General features: G+C 40.6%; 1 protein-coding gene across 1 annotated transcript; it reads right to left on the reverse strand.

The window, feature by feature from the left end:
* Positions 1-1806: 1806 nt before the first annotated feature.
* On the reverse strand, positions 1807-16297 carry CXCL13 (C-X-C motif chemokine ligand 13). The gene is made up of 4 exons (XM_072126594.1): positions 16186-16297; positions 7715-7847; positions 6507-6585; positions 1807-2325 (listed from the first exon to the last, which is right to left on the reverse strand). Exons 1-4 carry the CDS (start codon positions 16247-16249, stop codon positions 2296-2298), a joined length of 306 nt encoding a protein of 101 aa, XP_071982695.1. The 5' UTR covers positions 16250-16297; the 3' UTR covers positions 1807-2295.
* Positions 16298-21091: the final 4794 nt, after the last annotated feature.

Below are 21091 nucleotides of genomic sequence, written 5' to 3' on the forward strand. Positions count from 1 at the left end.
CATAGTAGGAAAACCCAGGGGAAACATACCGCCCATCCACAGTTAACCCCTTCAGTGTCTAACAGTAGTCATATGGTCCCTTAGAAACCAGATGGCTTCCTCGGATACAACCATGTCACACTCTGGCAGCGGTGGCTAGACATGCGCTATAGAGTCCTTCCTGACCACCTGGCTTCAGCAATCATTACCACAGGACGGCTGTAGTATATACAGTAACTCCCGGACATTTCATATACAAAAAGATTTTGTTTCTTTGTGCAATCACTCCAGCAGAGGTGGTCATATCCGAGGAAGCTATCTTGTTTCTAAGGGACAACATGACTACATTTATGAGAAATTATCTTCACGCAGGAACATTTTTTTTAATGATATCTAATTGAAGAAATGTTTTTATATAAGGCAGATTAATGAAACTGAATGTGAGTGCCCCAACGAGAATAACCCTTTAAGGTAAAGGGCCTCACTGGCAGCTAATTGATGTGGGGGTGATATGGGGAGGACTTGTAACTCTTTATCGGCAGACATTTTAAGTCGGGGGGGGGGGGGGCAAAATCTGGTGAAAGGTCCTCTTTAAACTCCATATTCACATTTAGACACTTTACATTAGCCACATTTTATAATGCCGCCCAGCCCAATAATGCCCCCTCTGTATAGAAATTCCCCCTTTTATAAAGTAATGCTTCCAGTCCACAGAAATGCCCCCCTAATAAAGTTATGCCCAAGTCCACAGTAATGGCCCCTTTATATAGGAATTTCCCCAGTCCACAGTAATGCACTGTTGACATAGAAATTCCCCCAGTCCACAGTAATACCCCCTTTATATAGAAATGCTCCCTTTATAAAGTAATGTTACTAGTCCATAGTAATCCCCCCAGTCCATAATAATGCCTGCCTATAAAGTAATGTCTCCAGTCTACAGTAATGCCCCCATATAAAGTAATGCCCACAGTCCACATAATGCCCTTTGTTCACAGCAATGGCATTTATAAAGTAATGCCCACACTGTTTACTAATAAACAAAAAAAAAAAATCACTAATACTCACCTCTGTCTTCTCTGCTTATCCTGTTTTCTGTGCAGGACGATCGTCGGTGACGTCATCACATCACGTCTCCTGCTCACAGCTGCCATATTGAAGCAGGAGACGTGATGTGCTCATCCGGGGCTCTGACCAAAAGATCCGAAGCACATGCCTGAATCTTTTGACCTAGCTACGCCCCTGCTCTGAGGAAAAGTGGTGCTACCTGTGTAGTTGCATTTTACATGTCATATTGATCTTTAATGTTTGGTATTGTATGTGTTCTGTATTTTCTGTTTAATGAGAAATCAAGAAATAAAACTTCTCATAAATATCCCCCATTGTTCCCATGTGGTCTGAAATGTATCCTCTTGTCAACGGATCATCCACACTTGATAGTGTCCTGTAAAGTGATTCATTAACTTGTCGCTCCATATCGTATTAAGGATTTTTTACCCAATCTAACTAAAAAGTGGGTCGTGATGAACTGTGCACATATCTATCGCTTTATCGAACTGTATTTATTATAAATTCATTATTTGGTCTATCCACACAATAATATGCTGTAGTGAAGCTCACATGTAGTGTATTGCCCTGTGTTACATTATAGATTCTTTGATTTCTAATATTTCTCTCCTATCATTAGTTATAGTGCTATTAAAGAATACCTACCATGAGGAATCTACTGTCAGAAGACTGTAGATCTGATTGTAGATTCATTTTTCAACTCATGCAGTAGAAAGGCTATTTCTACCTCTGCTGAGGAATATTTAGAGATATCCAAACATATTTATTTTTGACAAATCATTGTATTTTATTATTAAAAAAAAAGTACATTTGATATTCAATAGTATTCAGAAATTTACGTTAAAAAGAGAAAATAAAGTAAGGCTTATTAACACAAGGTTATAAACAGAAGAAACCGCTGTTTGGTATGTAGTAAGAGTGTCATCAAAACCTTAGCTGGATCTTTGCTTGGAAGTGAAAGGGCTAAACTGATGTAACCTCACCTTTTTTTGGAAAAACATACAAATGGTTTTTCTCTTTCTGACTGATGCCACCTGATGACTGAAGTCCACCCTAGCTCTGACTGCTTTATAATGCATTGTCAGCAGGTTGCACTGTAGGTAAACACCTTTTTGAAATGCAAACCTCATGGCAATTAGGCTGTTAAACATAAGATTTGAAGTGGTATCATAACTGCAATAAAATGGATACTAATGGATATTCCTTGCATGCAGCATAGAAAGGAGACAAATAAAGTTGTAAAAGTGTCTGTTAATATCCAAAGTTTCTATTCTTCTTCACCTTTGAAAATGGAAAAAAACATGAGTTAGTCATTTTTGTAAATTATTTTGTGAATAAGCTATTTCTTTTACCTTTGCTGACTCTATGCTACTATACATGTTCAAGTGCAAGACCTGAAGTTTCAACTTAAAAAATGTGTTTCCAGTTTCATATTGATATTCACAAATTGTTACTTCTGATTCCTGTTTCTAAAAAAAAGTTTTGGATACATTTGCTCTGTTTTTATATAAATAATGTATTATTAAAAATAAAACTTGAACAATGCCTGTATTGTGTTGCTCACCTCTTTTTTAATGTCCTTTTTTGTTCTGAAACTAATTAGCAGAAATCTTTCTTAGCAGCTGAGAAGAAGGCAGAGTATAACATTTGAGAGGGAAACAGGTATAAGCGCTCACACACCTGGACATGTAGTCTGTAATCCAGTCTCCACTCCTCTGGGATGCAAGAGAGCCTAGTCCGCCGGCCACGGACACAAATAGTGAAAATTCAAATTCAAGGAATAGCTCAGCATCAATAGTAAAAATCCATTCTTCTTTATTTCATTTAAATTAAATGATTAAATGATTAAGGGAGATTATTCTCCTGAAACGCGTTGGTCTTTGCTATAGAGTATAACATTTGCCCCTCTTTGCCTGGAATCATGACTATGTCTGCCATTACTTCCCATGAGGCTTTGTGTTCATTAGAAGCAAATCCAATGAGATTCACTGAGATGTACTAAATGCATTGGACTCTGCATAGTCTTTACACCAGGAAAATGCCTTGATAAATCCCCCCTGTGAGTACTAACGGTCAAAAGCTACCTTGCTGTGAAGATAGTGTCCAGAGATTAGGGGCTGGACAGACAGGGTTGTAAAGGACTTTATGATAGAGTCTGAGATGCAGAGAGAGGGACAGTGGAAGGGGGAATTTGGGTTTCTGAAGGTGGGGTGGGTTGTCTGTCTGTACACCCATTACCCGGATCGCCCCTGTGCGTGGTTCCGTGTATTTTTTAATTATTTTTTTTTTTGTGTTTGTATTACATTTTTGGGTTTGTATTACTTTCTCCATGTATTTGTGTTTTTATGTACACTACCTTTTTGCAGTTAAACAGTTAATATCTCTGTTTTCCTGACACTTAGAAACACATTTATATAAAAGAGGAGACTCTCTTCTTTCATAGGAAAAAAGAAGTGAGGTTCTATGTGTCACAGAGCCAGAGATACAGACCCCTGAAATTAACCCCCCCCCCCCCCCAATCCAGATTCTTAGCCATCAGGGTGCAGGGAGAATTTGCTGCACACAGGAGCTGCTGCACCTCACAGATAATGGAAATATTCACTATATATGTTACTGCATTTTGAGAAGGAATAAAATCAACTAATATTCATGTTTTTAACCCTTCTATATGCAGAACTATCTGAGAGCTCACTTTCTCTCTTATTGCCTGATATGATGAACATTCGATCCTCTTCGCCTAATGTTGCTATATATTAACTCCACGACCCAGAACATGTCCATAAAGTTATATGTAACACCAAAAACACACACATGAAATAAAGTTATTATTTCCCACCATCCTCCATTACTTACACCTATGTTATGATGTTCTAACTCAGATTCTTATGAAGCGCGGAGGGTTCTGTTATTGTGCAGATAATACATCGGCGACATCTAAACGTGACTTTTATTATGTCATAAGAGGGGTTTATGGATATATAGTTTTTATTTGGGTGACCATTGTGTAAGGAGCAGATAATGATAGATCTGTGTGACGCTTACGTAGTTTGGTGTCCCCTGTGGGTGTAACATTCCCTTTGCTGCATATTTTGGGGAATATCCATGTGGGGTCTGTATGATCTCCTCACATCTTACTGATTTAGGAAAGTATATTTTCTGTATATAAGTATCTGGATTTCTACGTATTTTAGAGGCAATTTTGAATGTTAATTGCCAAATGCATGGCCTGGTTGTTGGATTTCAAAATTATACAGGTTTTATGGCGCCTTTACTTTTTTTTTCTGTTTTATTGATATATTTTGCAGGTTGTGACTTTAATTTCTAGCTGAAACGCAGATATCTAGTTATTACAGTTTTAGTCGTATTATGTGGATTTATTCATGTGAACATATCAATATGGGACATTTGTGATCTCTACACACGTCCATCTATTACATTTAGGAGATGTGAAGGTAAATATTTTCTGTTTGGAGAACATTTTTTGCCATCAAAGTTCAAATTTTAAGTATTTTTTATAAAATGTTTCAGTTTGAATCAAATTTGCATGAAGGAGCCTCTGTCTATAAACTCTTTAATGCAATTTTGAAAATGGGGCAAAATTTTATTTTTTAAACGTCAAAATTGTAAAAATTGCTCTGGTCGATAAGGCGACAAAATATCCAGAAATGCCTGGCGGTGAAAGGGTTAATAGTATTTATCTCTCATCCATCTCCTGTATATATACTATAACTACGTTATAGTTCTGCATCTTTCATATTTATCTTCTATCATAATAATTATAATTAATAATGCTCACAATCTATTCAACCTACCAGTCATTTTGTGTAGTGTGGGAGGAAACCGGAGGACCCGGAGGAAACCCAAGCAAACACAGAGAGAACATACAAACTCTATGCAGATGTTGACCAGCACTGCAAGGCTGTAGTGCTAACCACTGAGCCACCATGCTGTCCATCAATCTCCCTATCATCTATCATCTCCTATAAAATTCTCCCATATTACAGTTTGTTTTACCATACTAAAGGAGCCTCTTACCAACTGTGACTGGTTATAAAATAGTTTTATTTTGGGGCCCCACTTTTAGTTTTGCCCAGGGCCCCACTTTGTCTAGCACCTGGCCTGACTACAGCTTGGATGCAGGCACGGAGGTGTTCATAAATTAAACATTGGAGAAAACATTTTCCTACATTGATCTGACTATATATCTTGAGAAGCTTCATTTATCAACAATTGATCCATATCATCTATTCAGTACATGTTTCATATCCACTATACACAATGGGGCAGATTTATCAAGTGTCTGAAAGTCAGAATATTTCTAGTTGCCTATGGCAACCAATCACAGCTCAGCTTTCATTTTACCAGTGCTCATGAATATTTTAAAGCTTAGCTGTGATTGGTTGCCATGGGCAACTAGAAATATTCTGACTTTCAGACACTTGATAAATCTGCCCCAATATCTATTCATAAGGGGTATATTTGTCGGGATATATTTACTGAGGGGAGTTGTGCCGCACTTTTGTCGGACGGTGCACATTCTTCTAGGATAAAACGGCTTGCACAGGTATTTCAGAAGTGTCTGTGCTGCTATTGTGTCACACGCGTCCCTTTTGTGGCGCAGCTACGCTAGCCTCCATGCAACACAAATTAGTTGGTCGGGCCGACTGATTTGGACTGAGTACCGTATTTAACTTGCAAATTGTGTCGCAAGCCGCATGTTAAAGGTGCACCACAAAAAAGATGGTGCACCTCGGGCCAGTCCGGGGAAGCAACAGATTCATAATTTCTGGCGCACGATCTTAGTGAATCGCCGCACCCAGCATTATACACTGAAAGAGCACTTTTAGTGCAGTTTCCGACTTTCTAAGTAAATTGCCCTATTGCAACAAGCAAGCCAATGGATTGAGAGGTGGACTTCAGTGAACTTATTATGAAATCTCATTTATTGACTGTGATGTAGTGCATTATACATTTTTAATAAATTATATAATATTTAAATATTGCAGGGATTGATTACCACATGTTGCAATCATATATTAGTGCCACAACCATACATTTTTTTTTTTTTTTTTACAATTTCAGGTTTTGTACGCTTGAGATGCCCCAGCTGTGTTGTAGAGCACAATAATCAAATTCACATGTGATTGAACCCATACTTATCCTAGAAATGTGAGGGCCCCATCATTTATTTAGAATTTCAGAACTGTGCTGGGTGCTACAGCGCATACTTTTTCTACTTGAATGGTGCTGTATCGTGAGTGCATGGAAACAACAATATGTAACAGAACTGACATGTATTTCACTCCACGAGTTTGGATTTCAACATATTAGTTTGCCATTTCATAATCAAATGATACACATAGCATTTAAAAAATCTAATTATACTTACATGTGTCTATTTTCTCCTCCGGGAAAGCAGTTTAATCGCATTCATAAAATTTGATTAATGTATGTAAACTTACCTTTTCACTTTGTTTCTCCACTCCAACCCATTCAGCATTTGTATTAACACAGACAGTGTAACCGTTCTTTAGTTGAATGCTTAAATACAATCAAATGGAACATTATAAATAAAATTGGCAAAAAAACTATTATTGTGTTGCATTACTGATGGGATAACTGTAAATACAGCAAAAATCTGTGTAGTATAATTCCTCAAAATACAGATTTCACATTGAGATGTACTATGAGATAAAGAGCTCAATATTTAAAGGAAATTTGTCATGCGAAATGAAATGAATACACCACACCTAAGTGATTGTGTTACTTTTATGGCCCAGTAGTATCATCCAGAAAAACAACTTTGAAGTAAAAAGAGAATTAGTCGGTGAAAGACTTACAGCTAAACTTTAGCTCATCTCAGGACACCCTCACCCACAATTGACATCTCTATTTCCTGGGATGACAATGGCCTGCTCTCCTGAAGAGGTAGAGGAGGTATTTTGAGCTTTGGGGGAACTAACATTGAGCTGTGAACTCTATGCCTAATTTTACACAACTAATTTGCATAAATCTTTAAAATAATTTTTTTCTGAATGATGTCATGACACTTGGCCACAAAAGGAACATGATTTTGAAGTTGTTAATCTGTATTCTGCTGTCCATTTCCCTTTACCTATCAGTTTGACAATATTCATTTATATAACTATATATATATTAATTTTGTTTATATATATATATAATATAATAGCTGTAGCTCCCGGCGTTGCCCGGGATAGTAAAAAACTGCTCTTGGCTACAACAAAATAGAATAGGTTAACAAAAAATATTTTATATGTATCTATAGACTGTCTCATACTGTCTCTGACCGCCTCTTTCAGTGACTGTCTGTCTGTGTGGCCGGCAGTCTCTTTCAGTGACTGTCTGTGTGGTATATGAGCTCAAGTTTTATTTTTGTACACCTGTTTATAAAATTACAGCTGATCTCTGATTGGTTTCCATGGGCAACTGGAACAGTTTTACCTCAGACATTTCTGACAATCTCGCCCTAAGGTTAGTCTTTGCCTCCCAATGATAAGATGCTTAATAGGATGCTTGTAAGGACTTATTCTAATTTCCTTGTAATATTTACCACATATTTAAGATAAACAAAAACTGCTGAGCCCCACAATCATGCATATTATAATAGTACTTACTTAATAGGTAATAGGAAAGACAATTTGATACTCACATTATTTTTTTTCTTCTGCAATTCTGTGTTTCAGGCAAAACTATAATATTTTTAAAATGTTCTGGATGAATTAATTCATTGGTTTTTTTTAAACATTTGCACCTTCTTCTAACAAATCTGCTTTCCCACAAACCTGTAAAGTATAAAATAGCAAGTTATCACCTTTGTATCAAAATAATGTTGATGTTGTAGCTCCTATCACTCAGTGATGGTCAGTGTAAAATTCTAGTGTGGGTGGGGGACTCTCTAAGCAGACATATCATGGTCCATGTGTGCTGACAATGCACTTAGATTATCAGGCTCCAGGGTTTATCTACACTTTCATTTATTTTCTGGACATTCACTAGTATTACTATCTTGTAGTGTATGCCTTGGCTCCTTGCCAAGAAGAAGTCTGCGAGTATGTGAGCTTGTCTAGTACTGCAGGGGGAAGGGTCAGGAGGCAGAGAGCAGAGCATCATGCAGACAGGAGAAGCTATTCATGAGAAGAATCTGCCCTCCTTGATCATAGATTTAGGTGGGATCCCTTGGCAACAATAAATGTATACGCCTGGAGTGATACAGGCAGGTTGGAATTATATCTGTGAAGTGCTATATTGAATGAATTAAATGAATTAAATAATGTTTTATGTAGTTATCCTGACTATATTTAAGAATCTTGTCTTTGTGGGAGTACTCCTTTAAAGAGGCTGTGGCTGGGATTCAGGGCTGGCTCCATGTTTTAGTGGGCCCCTCCGTGGGCTGCCCTCCAGTGGCCACACTGCCCCCCCCCCCGCGGACATACTGACTACCCCCCTTCCACCTGCGGACACACTGACTACCCCCCTTCCACCTGCGGACACACTGACCACCCCCCCTCCGCTGCGGACACACTGACCACTCCCCCTTCCCCTCCGGGCACACTGACCTCCACCAACCTCCCCCTGCAGACACACTGACCCCCCTCCCCCTGCGGACACACTGAACCCCCTCCTCCCCCTGCGGACACACTGACCCCCTCCCTCCCCCTGTGGACACACTGACCCCCTCCCTCCCCCTGCGGACACACTGAGTCTCCCCCCCCTCTGGGAAAGAAAAAAGAACTCACCTTTCCTGGTTTCCCCGGAGCAGCGCCTGCAGCTGTCTTCGGCCTGGGCCACCTGTACGCGCCGGCTCTGAAGCCGGCACACGTGATCCGATGACGTCATCATGTGCGCCGGCTTCAGAGCCGTCGCATACCCTGTGGAACGCCGCATCATGGGAACCAGGACAGGTGAGATTTAGATTCTGCCTCTATGCTGCGCTCCTGACCATCGCAGCATAGAGGCAGAAAAGTGATCGATCCGGATGGTGATCAATTGTTCCAGTGTCTTATAGCGACACTGGTACAATTGATCCGGGGGCCCGAGTGGGCACCTCCAGTACCCCGGGGCCCCAACACTTGCCCAGGTTGGCCGGGTGCTGGCGCCGGGCCTGCTGGGATTGGTGATGAAGAAGAGCTGTGTCTGAATGTACACTACTACTCAAAAGTTTGGGGTCACTTAAAAAATGTCCTTATTTTTTTAAAGAAAAGCACATTTTCTTTCAAAAAATCTAACATTAAATGAATCATAAATATACTCTATACATTGTTATTGTGGTAAATGACTATTCTAACTGAAAACTTCTGTTTTAATGCAATATCTACATAGGTGTATATAGGCCAATTTCCAACAACCACTACTCTAGTGGTTTAATGGTACATTGTGTTTGCTAACTGTGTAAGAAGGATAATGGATGTTTAGAAATCCCTTAAAAAGTATGCTAGCATAGCTGAAAACAGTTTGGCTCATTTGAGAAGCTATAAAACTAACCTTCCTTTGAGTTGGTTGAGAACCTGGAGCATCAAATACTCTATGTTTGTTCTTTTATGTGAAACGCAACCATCTCTTCTTTTTCTTAGAAATGAAGGCCATTTCATGTGATACATTGCCAACTGACTGATCTTACTCCCGTTGTGGTCCAGCAGTCCCAGCAGATTGCTTCACAAGGAGAACAGCTAGGACAAGTCAACGCCATGCTGCAACAGCTACTTGTCACTTAGCATCAGATTCCTGCAACCAGTCCTGTGACTTCTCCTGTTACCCCGGGTTGTCTTCCTACCGCTGATCCAAGTCTAAGACTGTCTATGCCTGACAAATACGATGGGGACCCCAAGTTGTGCAGGGGCTTTATTACCCAGTGCTCCTTGCACATAGAACTCATGCCGTCTCAGTTTGTCACTGAGTGTTCCAAGGTGGCATTCATTGTCAGCCTCCTCTCCCGAAAGGCCCTGGCCTGGGCTACCACTCTTTGGGACAGAGGTGTTCCGGTCTACACATCTACACACACAGCTTTCCTGGCGGAATTCTGCGCCGGTGCTTGAAGAACCTGCAGGAGCCTCCTCAGCTGAGACTGCACTGCTGAACCTGCGCCAAGGGGACTCATCTGTTGGAAAGTATGCAGTTCAGTTTCGCTCCCTGGCTTCTGAACTCTCTTGGAATGATGTGGTTTTGTCAGCGACCTTTAAGTAAGGATTCTCGTCTCAAGTTAAGGACGCATTGCCCGTTAATGCCCTGCCGTCTACCCATGAAGTGTGCTGAGGAGTTACGTCATAAGCAACCCCAGGTCCGTCCTCGACATCTACCTTGCCTAGCTCCTGCTTTACAAAGGCCGTTCCAGCCTCCGGTCGTACCGTCTGCAGAAGAGTCTATGCGGGTGGCTAAAGCCAGACTCTCCTCCCAGGAACATTCCAGACGATGTTGGGAGAATCTTTGCCTGTACTGTGCCAGTCCAGAGCACTTCATTGGGGCTTGTCTGGTCTGTCCGAGAAACGCCAGCACCTAGGGTTCTTGGGAGAAGCGTCCCTAGGTGTGAACTAAGTTTCTCCACGCTTGACTATTTCTGTGCTCCTCCATTTCAGCTCCCATTCTCCATTTCAAATTTCAGCTTTCTTGGACTCTACGGGGAACTTTGTGGATGCTGCCCTTGTCTCCAGCCATCACATTCCAGTGGTTCCTCTCAAGAAGCCTCTTGTCATTTCCTCAGTCAGTGGACAAATCCTGTTCGGTCCGGTCCGGTACCGCAATGAGCCTGCCTCTCTGCAATTAGCAGCTCTTCATAAGGAAAGACTGTCCTGCTACGAGCTGCCACCCTCCGCCTCGCCTCTCCAGCTGGGTCTCCCATGGCTTCAACTCCAGGCACCACTCCTTAACTGAAAGACAGGGTAGATCCTTCATTGGGGACCAGAATGTCTGTCATGCAGGTGGCACTTCTACCTGTCCTGGCTTCCTCCGTGACTCCCAAGTCCTTGGAGGGTCTACCTACGTGTTACCAGGACATTGCAATGTTTTTTCCAAAAAACAAGCAGAGACTTTGCCACCACGCTGTCCCTATGATTCTCCTGTGGATCTCCTGCCAGGTGCCTCTCCCCCCAGAGATGGTATGTACCCCCTTTTTTTATTTTCAGAGACTGCTGCTTTGTCTGAGTATATTAAAGATAACCTGCCGAGAGGTTTCATACGCAAATCCTCCTCTCCGGTTGGCGCAGGCTTTTTTTGCATAGACTATCGCTGACTTATCAAGGTCATGGTTAAGAACCACTACCCCCTGCCATTGATCACGGAGGTATTTGACCGTCTGCGCGGTTCCAAGGTGTTCTCCAAGCTGGATCTCCATGGGGCCTTCAATCTCATCAGGTTCCGCAAGGGTGACGAGTGGAAGACAGCGTTTAACCCTCGTGATAGACATTTCAAGTACCTTGTGATCCCATTTGGACTGTATAATGTTCCAGCTGTCTTCCAAGAATTCGTTAATGACACCTTCAGAGATCTTCTGTGTCAGGGTCTACCTAGACGACATCTTGGTGTTCTCTCCTGACCTCGAGACCCACCAGTTCCACGTAGTCCTTGGCCGGCTCCAGTGGAGCCTTCCTTTCCTCGGCTATATAATCTCTGACAGAAGTCTCCAGATGGATCCTGCTAAACTGTCTGCAGTTCTACAGTGGCCACGCCCAGAAGCTCTACTAACCATGCAGAGGTTCCTGGGTTTTGTGAACTATTATCGCCTGTTTATTCCGCATTCTTCCACTCTGGTGTCTCCCATCGTGGTGATCACCAAGAAGGGTGCCAATCCCTGTATCTGGTCCTCGGCGGCTGAAAGTCTTCTCAAGGTTGAAGTCCACCTTTGCCTCGGCTCCAGTTCTCTTCAGGCCTGAAACACAGAAGCCCATTCATTACAAGGTTGACGCATCCTCCATAGGTGCTGGGGCGGTGCTCACCCAGAAAGGTCCCAAATGCCGTAATCTAACTTGCGGTTTCTTCTCTAAGACTTTTTCTCCCTCAGAGAGGAATTACTCTATTGGAGATAGAGAACTTTTAGCCATCAAACTTGCTCTGGAAGAATGGCGATATCTACTGGAAGGAGCTCACCATCCGGTTTGTGTATATACAGACCATAAAAACCTCTGGAATCTCCGGACAGCCCAGCGCCTTAACCCCAGGCAAGCCCGTTGGTCACTTTTCTTTTCATTTTTCAACCTGTTGACCCATTTTCATCCTGCGGAAAAGAATATCAAGGCAGGTGCTCTATCCCTTGCACCTCTGTGGCCCTGATCTCCCGCTACTACTAGCCTGACCTGGTCAACGATGTCCGGAATTTTGTATGTTACAAGACTTCTTGTGTCTGTAATAAGCCTTTTCGCCTTAAACTGGCTGGACTGGTGCTTTCATTGCCGATACTTAGTAACCCGTGGTCTCACGTGGCTATGGACTTTGTCACTGATCTTCCTCCGTCCTCTGGCAATAGAGTCATCTGGGTGGTGACTGACTGGTTTTCCAAGATGTCCCATTTTGTTTCCCTTCCAGGTCTTCCATCTGCTCCATGTCTTGCTAGTTTATTCTTCCAGCATATCTTCCAGCTGCATGGACTTCTACTGAACATCGTATCTGACTGAGGGGTCCGGTTTGTGTCATCAGCTTCAAGTAAATCTTGACTTTTCTTCTGCTTACCACCCGCAGTTGCCCTCCACGGTCCTCACTTACCTCTCCACGCTTCTACTTCCATTCCAGCCGTGTGCGTGTCACCGCTCCCTAGGGCTATCGAAGATTTAAAGGGCCAGCGCACTGCTGATTGGCGCTGCCCACTTACGGGTTTTCTATTTAAGACGGCTGCTCCCATCAACCCTCATATGCCTCAGCGAAAACTCTCCCTGCGATTCCCCAGTGTTCCTATTGTTCCTGCTCTGACCTCCCATTGTGACCCCGGACCTGACTCTGCACCTCTGCTGTCTGCCTTGAACATCTGCCTGCTTCTGACCATGAGGTTGCCTAGCGTTCCTGTACCTCGACCATAGCTGCCTCACAGGTCCCTAACTGCTGCTACAAATAGTACCTGCCAAACGCCAGTGTCAACCTGTACAGTGAATAGGCCACTCTAGGATGCTGGCCTTCAGGGCAGAGTGGCAAAGAAAAACCAATATCTGAGACTCACTCATAAACGGAAATGATTAATATGGGCAAAAGAACACAGACACTGGACAGAGGAAAATTGGAAAAAAGAGTTATGGATAGACAAATCCAAGTTTGAGGTGTTTGGATTAAGAACATTTGTGAGATGCAGAACAACTGAAAAGATGCTGGAAGATGCCTGACGCCATTGGTCAAGCATGGTGGTGGTAATGTGATGGTCTGGGGTTGCTTTGGTGCTGGTAAAGTGGGAGATTTGTACAAGGTCAAAGGGATTTTGAATAAGGAAGGCTATCACTCAATTTTTCAACATCATACCATAACCTGTGGACAACGCTTGAATTGAGCCAATTTCAACCTACAACTGGACAATGACCCAAAGCACACCTGCAAATTATGCATGAACTATTTAGGGAAGAAGCATTCAGCTGGTATTCTATCTGTAATGGAGTGGCTAGCCCAGTCAACAGATCTCAACCCCATTGAGCTGTTGTGGGAACAGCTTGACTATATGGTACGCAAAAAGTAATGGAAGCATGAGGTGAAATTTCTCCAGATTTCCTCAGCAAATTGCTAACTAGAATGTCAAAGCTCTGCAATGCTGTAATTGCATACTTTCATTAAAGCAAAGTTTAAAGGAGAATATTATTATTTCAAATGAAAAAATATATTTCAAACCTTGTCAATGTATCAACTATATTTTCTATTCATTTTGCAACTGAAAAATAAAAGTATAAGTTTTCATGAAAAATACAAAATTGTCTGGGTGACCCTTAACTTTTGAGTGGTAGTTTATGTAGCAGTTTATGTAGCAGGTTGCCCCCGTTTGATCAACCACGTCAGAGAAAAACTTGGGGGGAACCCCGATGTACTCAAGTTTATGGGGCTTGAAAAGCTAGAGGTTGATCCCAGAAGAGGCGAGAAGGGAGCTAGAAGGGAGACTTATCTTGAAATATAATGCGTTGGGCCCGATGGGATTGAATGACAGGAATGACATGAGCGTCTTCCTGTCATTCACCACATCAATATAACGACTTATAGTATATGCTCCGCATTTAAACGTGTACAATAGACCTTAGACTTAGAGTTCTCGCTTGATTTATACCCCGTGTCATGCCTTCTCCGTTCTCCTGTTTCCTGAATTAATTAATTAATTTTTTTCCCCTTAGGTTGGTTCTCGCTGTTAATGTTTAAAAGTCACATGGATCCATGCTCTCCATCTCGGCCCTATATATCCTAAATTGTGCTTAGCCGTGCTGTAGCTATTGTAATATTTGTGTCTGTTAAAGCTATTACTTTAATGTAGAATTCCACTTTGTATGTGTTATAGTGCGATATAACCTAACTGCACTTTAGACATAGGTTACATGTTTTTAAGATTGCGTTGTTGTCAAGACTACGCAAGCCAGGGGTACGGGTATTTGACCCATACCCTGAGGTCTTGCGAGGTCTGAGGCTTTAGGAAGCGCGTGTGCGCGAAACGGCCCGTCGCCTAGTCATGGCGTGCATCGCCCCTGTCCTGTGTTCGCCCAAATAAAGCTGTCTATCTGTACCGGTGAGTGCCACGTCTTTGCTCTTCGTGGGTTTATGTAGCAGTGCTAAGTGTGTTTAGGTGAGTGAATTTATGCAGAAGAGATGTGCGAGAATGAATGGATATAGTAGAGCATTGAGTGAGTGTATGGTTGTAGCAGGGTTGTGTGTGAGTGAATGGGTGTAGCAGTGCTGTGTGTACAGCAATTGTGTTTGACCAATAGGAGATTTTTAATGGGTATCAAATGTATTTTAATAGTCCGAAAAATATGGTACATGAATCAGTGTCCACTATTCTATATTATTGATGTGTAATGTTATTATATGTAGATGTATTCTAACTGCTTTGAGCTGCATTATAAAGTTACCTATGTAGACATCAAATTGACATTTTATTATTTTGTTGAAGGTGTAACTGTTTTGCATTATGTTTTAGCATGCTCCCTTTTATTCCCATATAGGTTTTGAAGCAATGAGTTGCTACTGCCAGTGAACCTTGATTCACACCATAGTTTGCTGTAGTGTTGTTTATATCTGGAACCTGAAAATGTATCTGAATGTTCAATGCACATGTACACCCTAATTTATATATAGAGCAGATGTTTGCTTATGTTAAAATATATATTCTTATTATCAGGTTTCAATGCAGATGTATACTGTCCAAACATATTCAATATATAATCATATACGTTAGATGAAAGATTCATCTATGGAGAATACAATTCTATATTAAGAAAACTTAAGGGTTTATTCAGCATTTAATATTGATATTTCTATAGACATTTCCCAATCACTGTCTAATATGGGTAATACAGTTAAAATTTTTTTTAAATGAAACAAAACATAAAATCATTATAAGGCTATAATTTCATACTACATGTTTTGGTTTGAGGTGAATCCATCTTTCTATTCTATTAGCAGTCAACAATTGTTTATGTTAAAATTACTTTTTTGTGTTTAATGTTATGAAAACACCTAGGTAAAACATATGTACTTATTTCAGTCAACTTTATTAGAAATACAGGCGGTCCCCTACTTAAGGACACCCGACTTACAGACAACCCATAGTTACAGACGGACCCCTCTGCCCACTGTGACCTCTGGTGAAGCTCTCTGGATGCTTTACTATAGTCCCAGACTGCAATGATCAGCTGTAAGGTGTCTGTAATGAAGCTTTATTGATAATTCTTGGTCCAATTACACCAAAAATTTTGAAACTCCAATTGTCACTGGGGCAAAAGAAAAAAAATTGTCTAGAACTTCCATTATAAAATATACAGTTTCGACTTACATACAAATTCAACTTAAGAACAAACCTCCAGACCCTATCTTGTATGTAACCCGGGGACTGCCTGTATTAAATTAAAGTGTCATTGAAAGCATCTAAATTATAATTATTTTCTGCCAATTTTTAAAACCATTTGAAGTGTATCTGTCAATGAAGAATATACTGAAAACATAAATAATGGTTAAACTCACCAAATGTGGTAAAGCAGCAATAAAGGGATAGAATGATCCACAGGAAAAAAAAGTTGCTTCTCATCTTGACTTCAGATCTGTTGTGATGTTGGCAATGATCCTAAAGCATCCTTTTATACTGTAGTGATGACATGGAAAAGGGAAATGATGTAATTGGAAAACGATGGAGAAAAATCATTTATTTATCATAGAGTTGGCTCACTCTAAAGATCTTTGCCACAAACAATCACAGTAGATAGCTTTGTTTATATATCACGAGTCCAGAGCAGCACTGCAACCAACTGTGATCCTTTGGTGGAAATGGGTGCCAGCCAACGAAGTGTGGTAAACTTCATATACATTCAAAAATAAAAAGGCAGCCTTCCAGAAGTGTTTCATGGTGAAAAACAGGTGGTTTATTCCATGGCTACATTTCGGTTTCCCAACAATGCCTTTGTCAAGCAAATATAGGGTGCAAACCAAATATTTGTATAGGTAGTGACTGAGCAATGAATTGCAGTGGAGACTTCACAGTGTCAATAAAGTACATTTAAGTACAAATACATTTTTGTTATACATATCAGTTCATGATGTCGTATAAATGAATGCATGTACACTCTGGCCTGTATGAAAACTTTGGCGTTCTTGTAATTCTGTACCTAGGTGTCCAAAGCCATCCTCCTTTTTGCGTAAGTGTGCCCCATACTGTGACGCCTTGGTTTTAATCATATCCTCTGTATTGTCTTGTATGTTTAACTGTATTGTTACATATACAATCTATGCTTGTTTCTTTTCAGTTTCAGGTAATACTTCATGGGCATGGTGGTTTCTTCCTGTTATAGGAGCTGAGTGGGAGGATTGTTTAAGAGGAACTTTGGTTTAGCTTGGAGTGGATACATGATTATTTGGCATTAAGGGCTGAGTCTATGGGTGTGTGGGTGTATGAGTGATATCAAATAGATGTACATGAACAGGCATACATGGATGAATGCGGCTGTTTACACGTATGTATGTATGGATTTATATGATTGTAGGTGTGGATCGGTGTTGACACATACATGGACACATCGATCTGGCTCATTTAATTGATTTGCTTTTGGGATATGTGGTCTACTGTTGGCACATGTTGTAGTGTTTTGTGCAAACATTTATTCATTTTTAACATTTTTTCATTATATAAATACATAATATATTTTTAAAAAATCAAATTATCATCTTTTATTAATTTAGCATTTTTTTGCAATTTTTCATGACCTAGTCCAGTGATGGCGAACCATTTACAGACCGAGTGCCCAAATTACAACTAAAATCCACTTATTTACCGTGAAGTGCTAACATGGCTTTTTAAGGAGTAACTTATTCCTACCTGTTCTTCCTCAATTTTCAATCGTATCAACCCCCTTCTTTCAATAAAGTTGAAAGAAGGGCAAATGCAGACTTTCATTGTAGCTTCTCTCTGGGGTCTCTCTGTAGAATGAGAATGGTGGGTCCAGCAGGATGACCTCCAAAGACATTGCAGTTCTGTCAACAGCCTCTCACTTTTCCCGCAGTTACAAACAGCAAATGAAATGTCTTAAAAACATTATGGGACTGCAGGATTTGGTTCGCCACCACTGACCTAGTCTTTGTCAAATTTATTTTGCACATATAGTACATGCATTTTTAAAAATGGAAGCATTGAAAACTTTAATTTTTGTAAATGTATGAAAACATTACAAAACCTATACAAATTTGCTATCCCCGTGATCGCACTGACCCAAACAATAAAGTAGACATGTCATTTGTGGTGCACAGTGAAAGCTGTGAATTCCAAGTCCACAAGATAATGCTGCAAATGTGTTTTTTCACCAATTTCACTGCATCTTGAATTTTTGCTGTGCATTTTGAAGTACAATTTGTTACGCAGAAAACAAGCCGTCACAGAGCTCTTTAAGTGCTCTGTGTAGAAAAAGCTGTGGTCTCATTTTGTGTGACTTTTAATGTTTTCTATGCTACCATGTTTAGGACTGTAAGACCTTCTGATCAATTTTTATAGATTTTGTAATATTTTTTAAAAAAGTTGCTTGGTGTTTCAAGGTGTTTTAGGTTGAAAGTAACATTTGCTTTTCATTTGGAAATCAAGGTCCGAGAGCCTGAAGAAAGAGTGGAGATTTCCCCAATCATTGATGGTTTGGGGAGCCATGTCATCTGCTTGTGTAGGTCCACTGTGTTTCATCAAGACTAAAGTCAGCATAGCCATCTACAAGGAAATTTTAAAGCACTTCATGCTTCCCTCTGCCATCAAGCTTTTTAAAGATGGCCTTTTGATTTTCCAGCAGGGCTTAATAACCACAGTATCACTGTGCTTGAATGGCCAGCAAACTCACCTAAAATTAACACCACAGAGAATCTATGGGGTATTGTCAAGAAGAAGATCCACCAGACACCAGACCCAACAATGCAGATGAACCTGAGGCTGCTATCAAAGCAACCTGGGCTTCCATGACATCTCTGCAGCGCCAGCAGCTTATCGCCTCCATGCTACACCGCATTGATGGAGTCATTCATGCAAAAGGAGCCCTGACCAAGTATTGAGTACATTTACTGTAAATACTTTTAATTTGGCCTACATTTCTGTGTTCAAAAGATTTGATACAGTTGGCCTCAAATAATATTAATTTTTTTGTTATTCTAACGTATTAAGAAACACTTGTATGTCCAGGTCAGGCAGCCAACAGTGAATGCTGAACCCAAACCCGACCAACGGATCCGTTCATCTCTACGCCTCTCTATCTCTGTAAATAGACCTTAGTTGTGGTGGTATGAGAGGTATGGATTTTATAATGAATTCTGTGCCAGGATAATTATATAAAACAATCACAAAACACAGGGAAAATAATGAGGGTAAGTGAAGTTACGGCATAAATAACTGAAATCACTCAATAAAGATATATTGTTTAGTACCAAATACACACAGATGTCTATTGATCTTCCAACAAAAGAACAAACAGTCTTATTAATAGAAGAAAATCTCCCTTATACATGAAAAGGGGAAGGAATTTATGGAAAATTAACAAGAGAGGAAGGAAAATGAGTCTTATTTATTGTAAAACTATTGTATAACACAATATATATCTTTATTTTTATATAAGCATATATAATATTAAGGGCCTACCGTTTTATTATTTTCAGACTGACATGCCAGGGACCTACTAGTCTGTTCTTGGGACCCACCGTAGGGCAGCTACATTTACATTTTAAAGCAAATGGTAGTTTGCTTTCTAGCCATGTCCTTGGACTGCTGTGGTCTCATCAGCTCTGCTAGTAACTTGATAACTGGCTGTAACCTAGGCCTTAGCCAAACAATATGATTGACAAGAAGAGGCCAAGGAGGAGTGACACTTGGTAGCTAGACATTGCAAAAAGATGCTCACTAAAGGATTTAGATCAGTGATGGCAAACCTTTTAGACACCGAGTGCCCAAACTGCAACCAAAACTCACATATTTTTTGCAATGTGCCAATGCAACAATTTAAGCAGTAACTTATTACTCCCTGGTCACAGGTTTAAATTGTAATGGCACCTGAAGACACCAACACAGTAGAAAGAAGGAGAGGAATTTAGGCTTATCATTGTAGCTTCCTTCTAGGGTCCTCGACTGCCTGGGACTGCAAGAGGCCTTGAGTCCTGTCTGCTGAGCTCTGCACTGGGCTGATGGCAAGGGTGCCCATAGAGAGGGCTCTGAGTGCCACCACTGGCACCTGTGCCATAGGTTCGCCACCACTGATTTAGAGGGATGGCTACAAAGTCAAACCCCTCCATATCAACATAAATATAAGTATAATATGCTATATTCTATACTCCTAACATTTTAAAGGACTTAGCTACATATGAAAAATTTTAGCAGGGTAAGTGTAATACCCAATTAGGGTCACCCCTATTGCCCTTACCCTGCTGAACATTCTCCTCTAGCCCGGAGTTGCAAGTCACCGATTTAAAAAGAGACTAATGCATCCTCTCCTTTAACCAGGAGTGATAGAGACAGGTTGGACTTAAATCTGTGAAATGTTGTATTTTTGTTAATAACAGTGAATTAGAGAATGTGTTACTTTGTTATCCTGAGTACATATAAGAAACTTGTCTTCGTGGGAATACCCTTTAATGATGCAGATGTCCCCAGGATAACTAGCATATTTTTAAACCTATATTTTTACAGGTACCCGGCGTGCCAGAATTGTTGAGAAGACACCGTAAGTAAGTTTAGTGTAAATTACTAAATTTATAATGGTTGATATCCTTTAAGGTAACACCACTCTTTTTGAGGCGCCAATCTTTCAAAGCTAAGAATTCATTTATTGGCATTCTGTGGAATTTAATTTATTGGAACCAAATGTAAGAATATGTTCGACATATAATCTGTATGTACAAAGCTATGCTACGCTTTGACATAAAGCAAGTTTGAGAATTTTATACTATAAAGTTGGCTTTCTGATATAACACCATATGAACAACACATATCACAAAATCTTGACTTCTAACAGATAACTTCAACTTGAGGTGATGACCTGATTTTGGTAAGTGAGCTTGTGAGAGAACTGCAGCCATCAAATCTCCATCTGATCATGGGTTCAGATGTTTACTCATTATGCAAGAAAAAATGCATAAAATCCAACCACAACCACACTCTTTCCCTAAGAATCTTTGATCTTTCCCACAGCTCCAAGGGAGGAAGCAGATGAGTGCTGATTAGAGATGAGCGAGCACTAAAATGCTCGGGTACTCGTTATTCGAGACGAACTTTTCCCGATGCTCGAGTGCTCATCTCGAATGACGAGCCCCATTGAGTCAATGGGAGACTCAAGAATTTTTCAAGGGGACCAAGGCTCTGCACAGGGAAGCTTGGCCAAACACCTGGGAACCTCAGAAAAGGATGGAAACACCACGGAAA

Source organism: Engystomops pustulosus, chromosome 1 (assembly GCF_040894005.1).
Source record: "Engystomops pustulosus chromosome 1, aEngPut4.maternal, whole genome shotgun sequence".
NCBI classification, from domain to species: domain Eukaryota; kingdom Metazoa; phylum Chordata; class Amphibia; order Anura; family Leptodactylidae; genus Engystomops; species Engystomops pustulosus.

Excerpts from the sequence above, each read along its gene's own strand:
- CXCL13 (XM_072126594.1), bottom strand. The coding sequence starts at position 16,249 with ATGAGAAGCAACTTTTTTTTCCTGTGGATCATTCTATCCCTTTATTGC. Across the intron at positions 7,848-16,185 it reads TTGCTGCTTTACCACATTTG|GTTTGTGGGAAAGCAGATTT; the intron begins GTGAGTTTAACC and ends TATACTTTACAG. Across the intron at positions 6,586-7,714 it reads TGCAGAAGAAAAAAAATAAT|CATTCAACTAAAGAACGGTT; the intron begins GTGAGTATCAAA and ends ATTGTATTTAAG.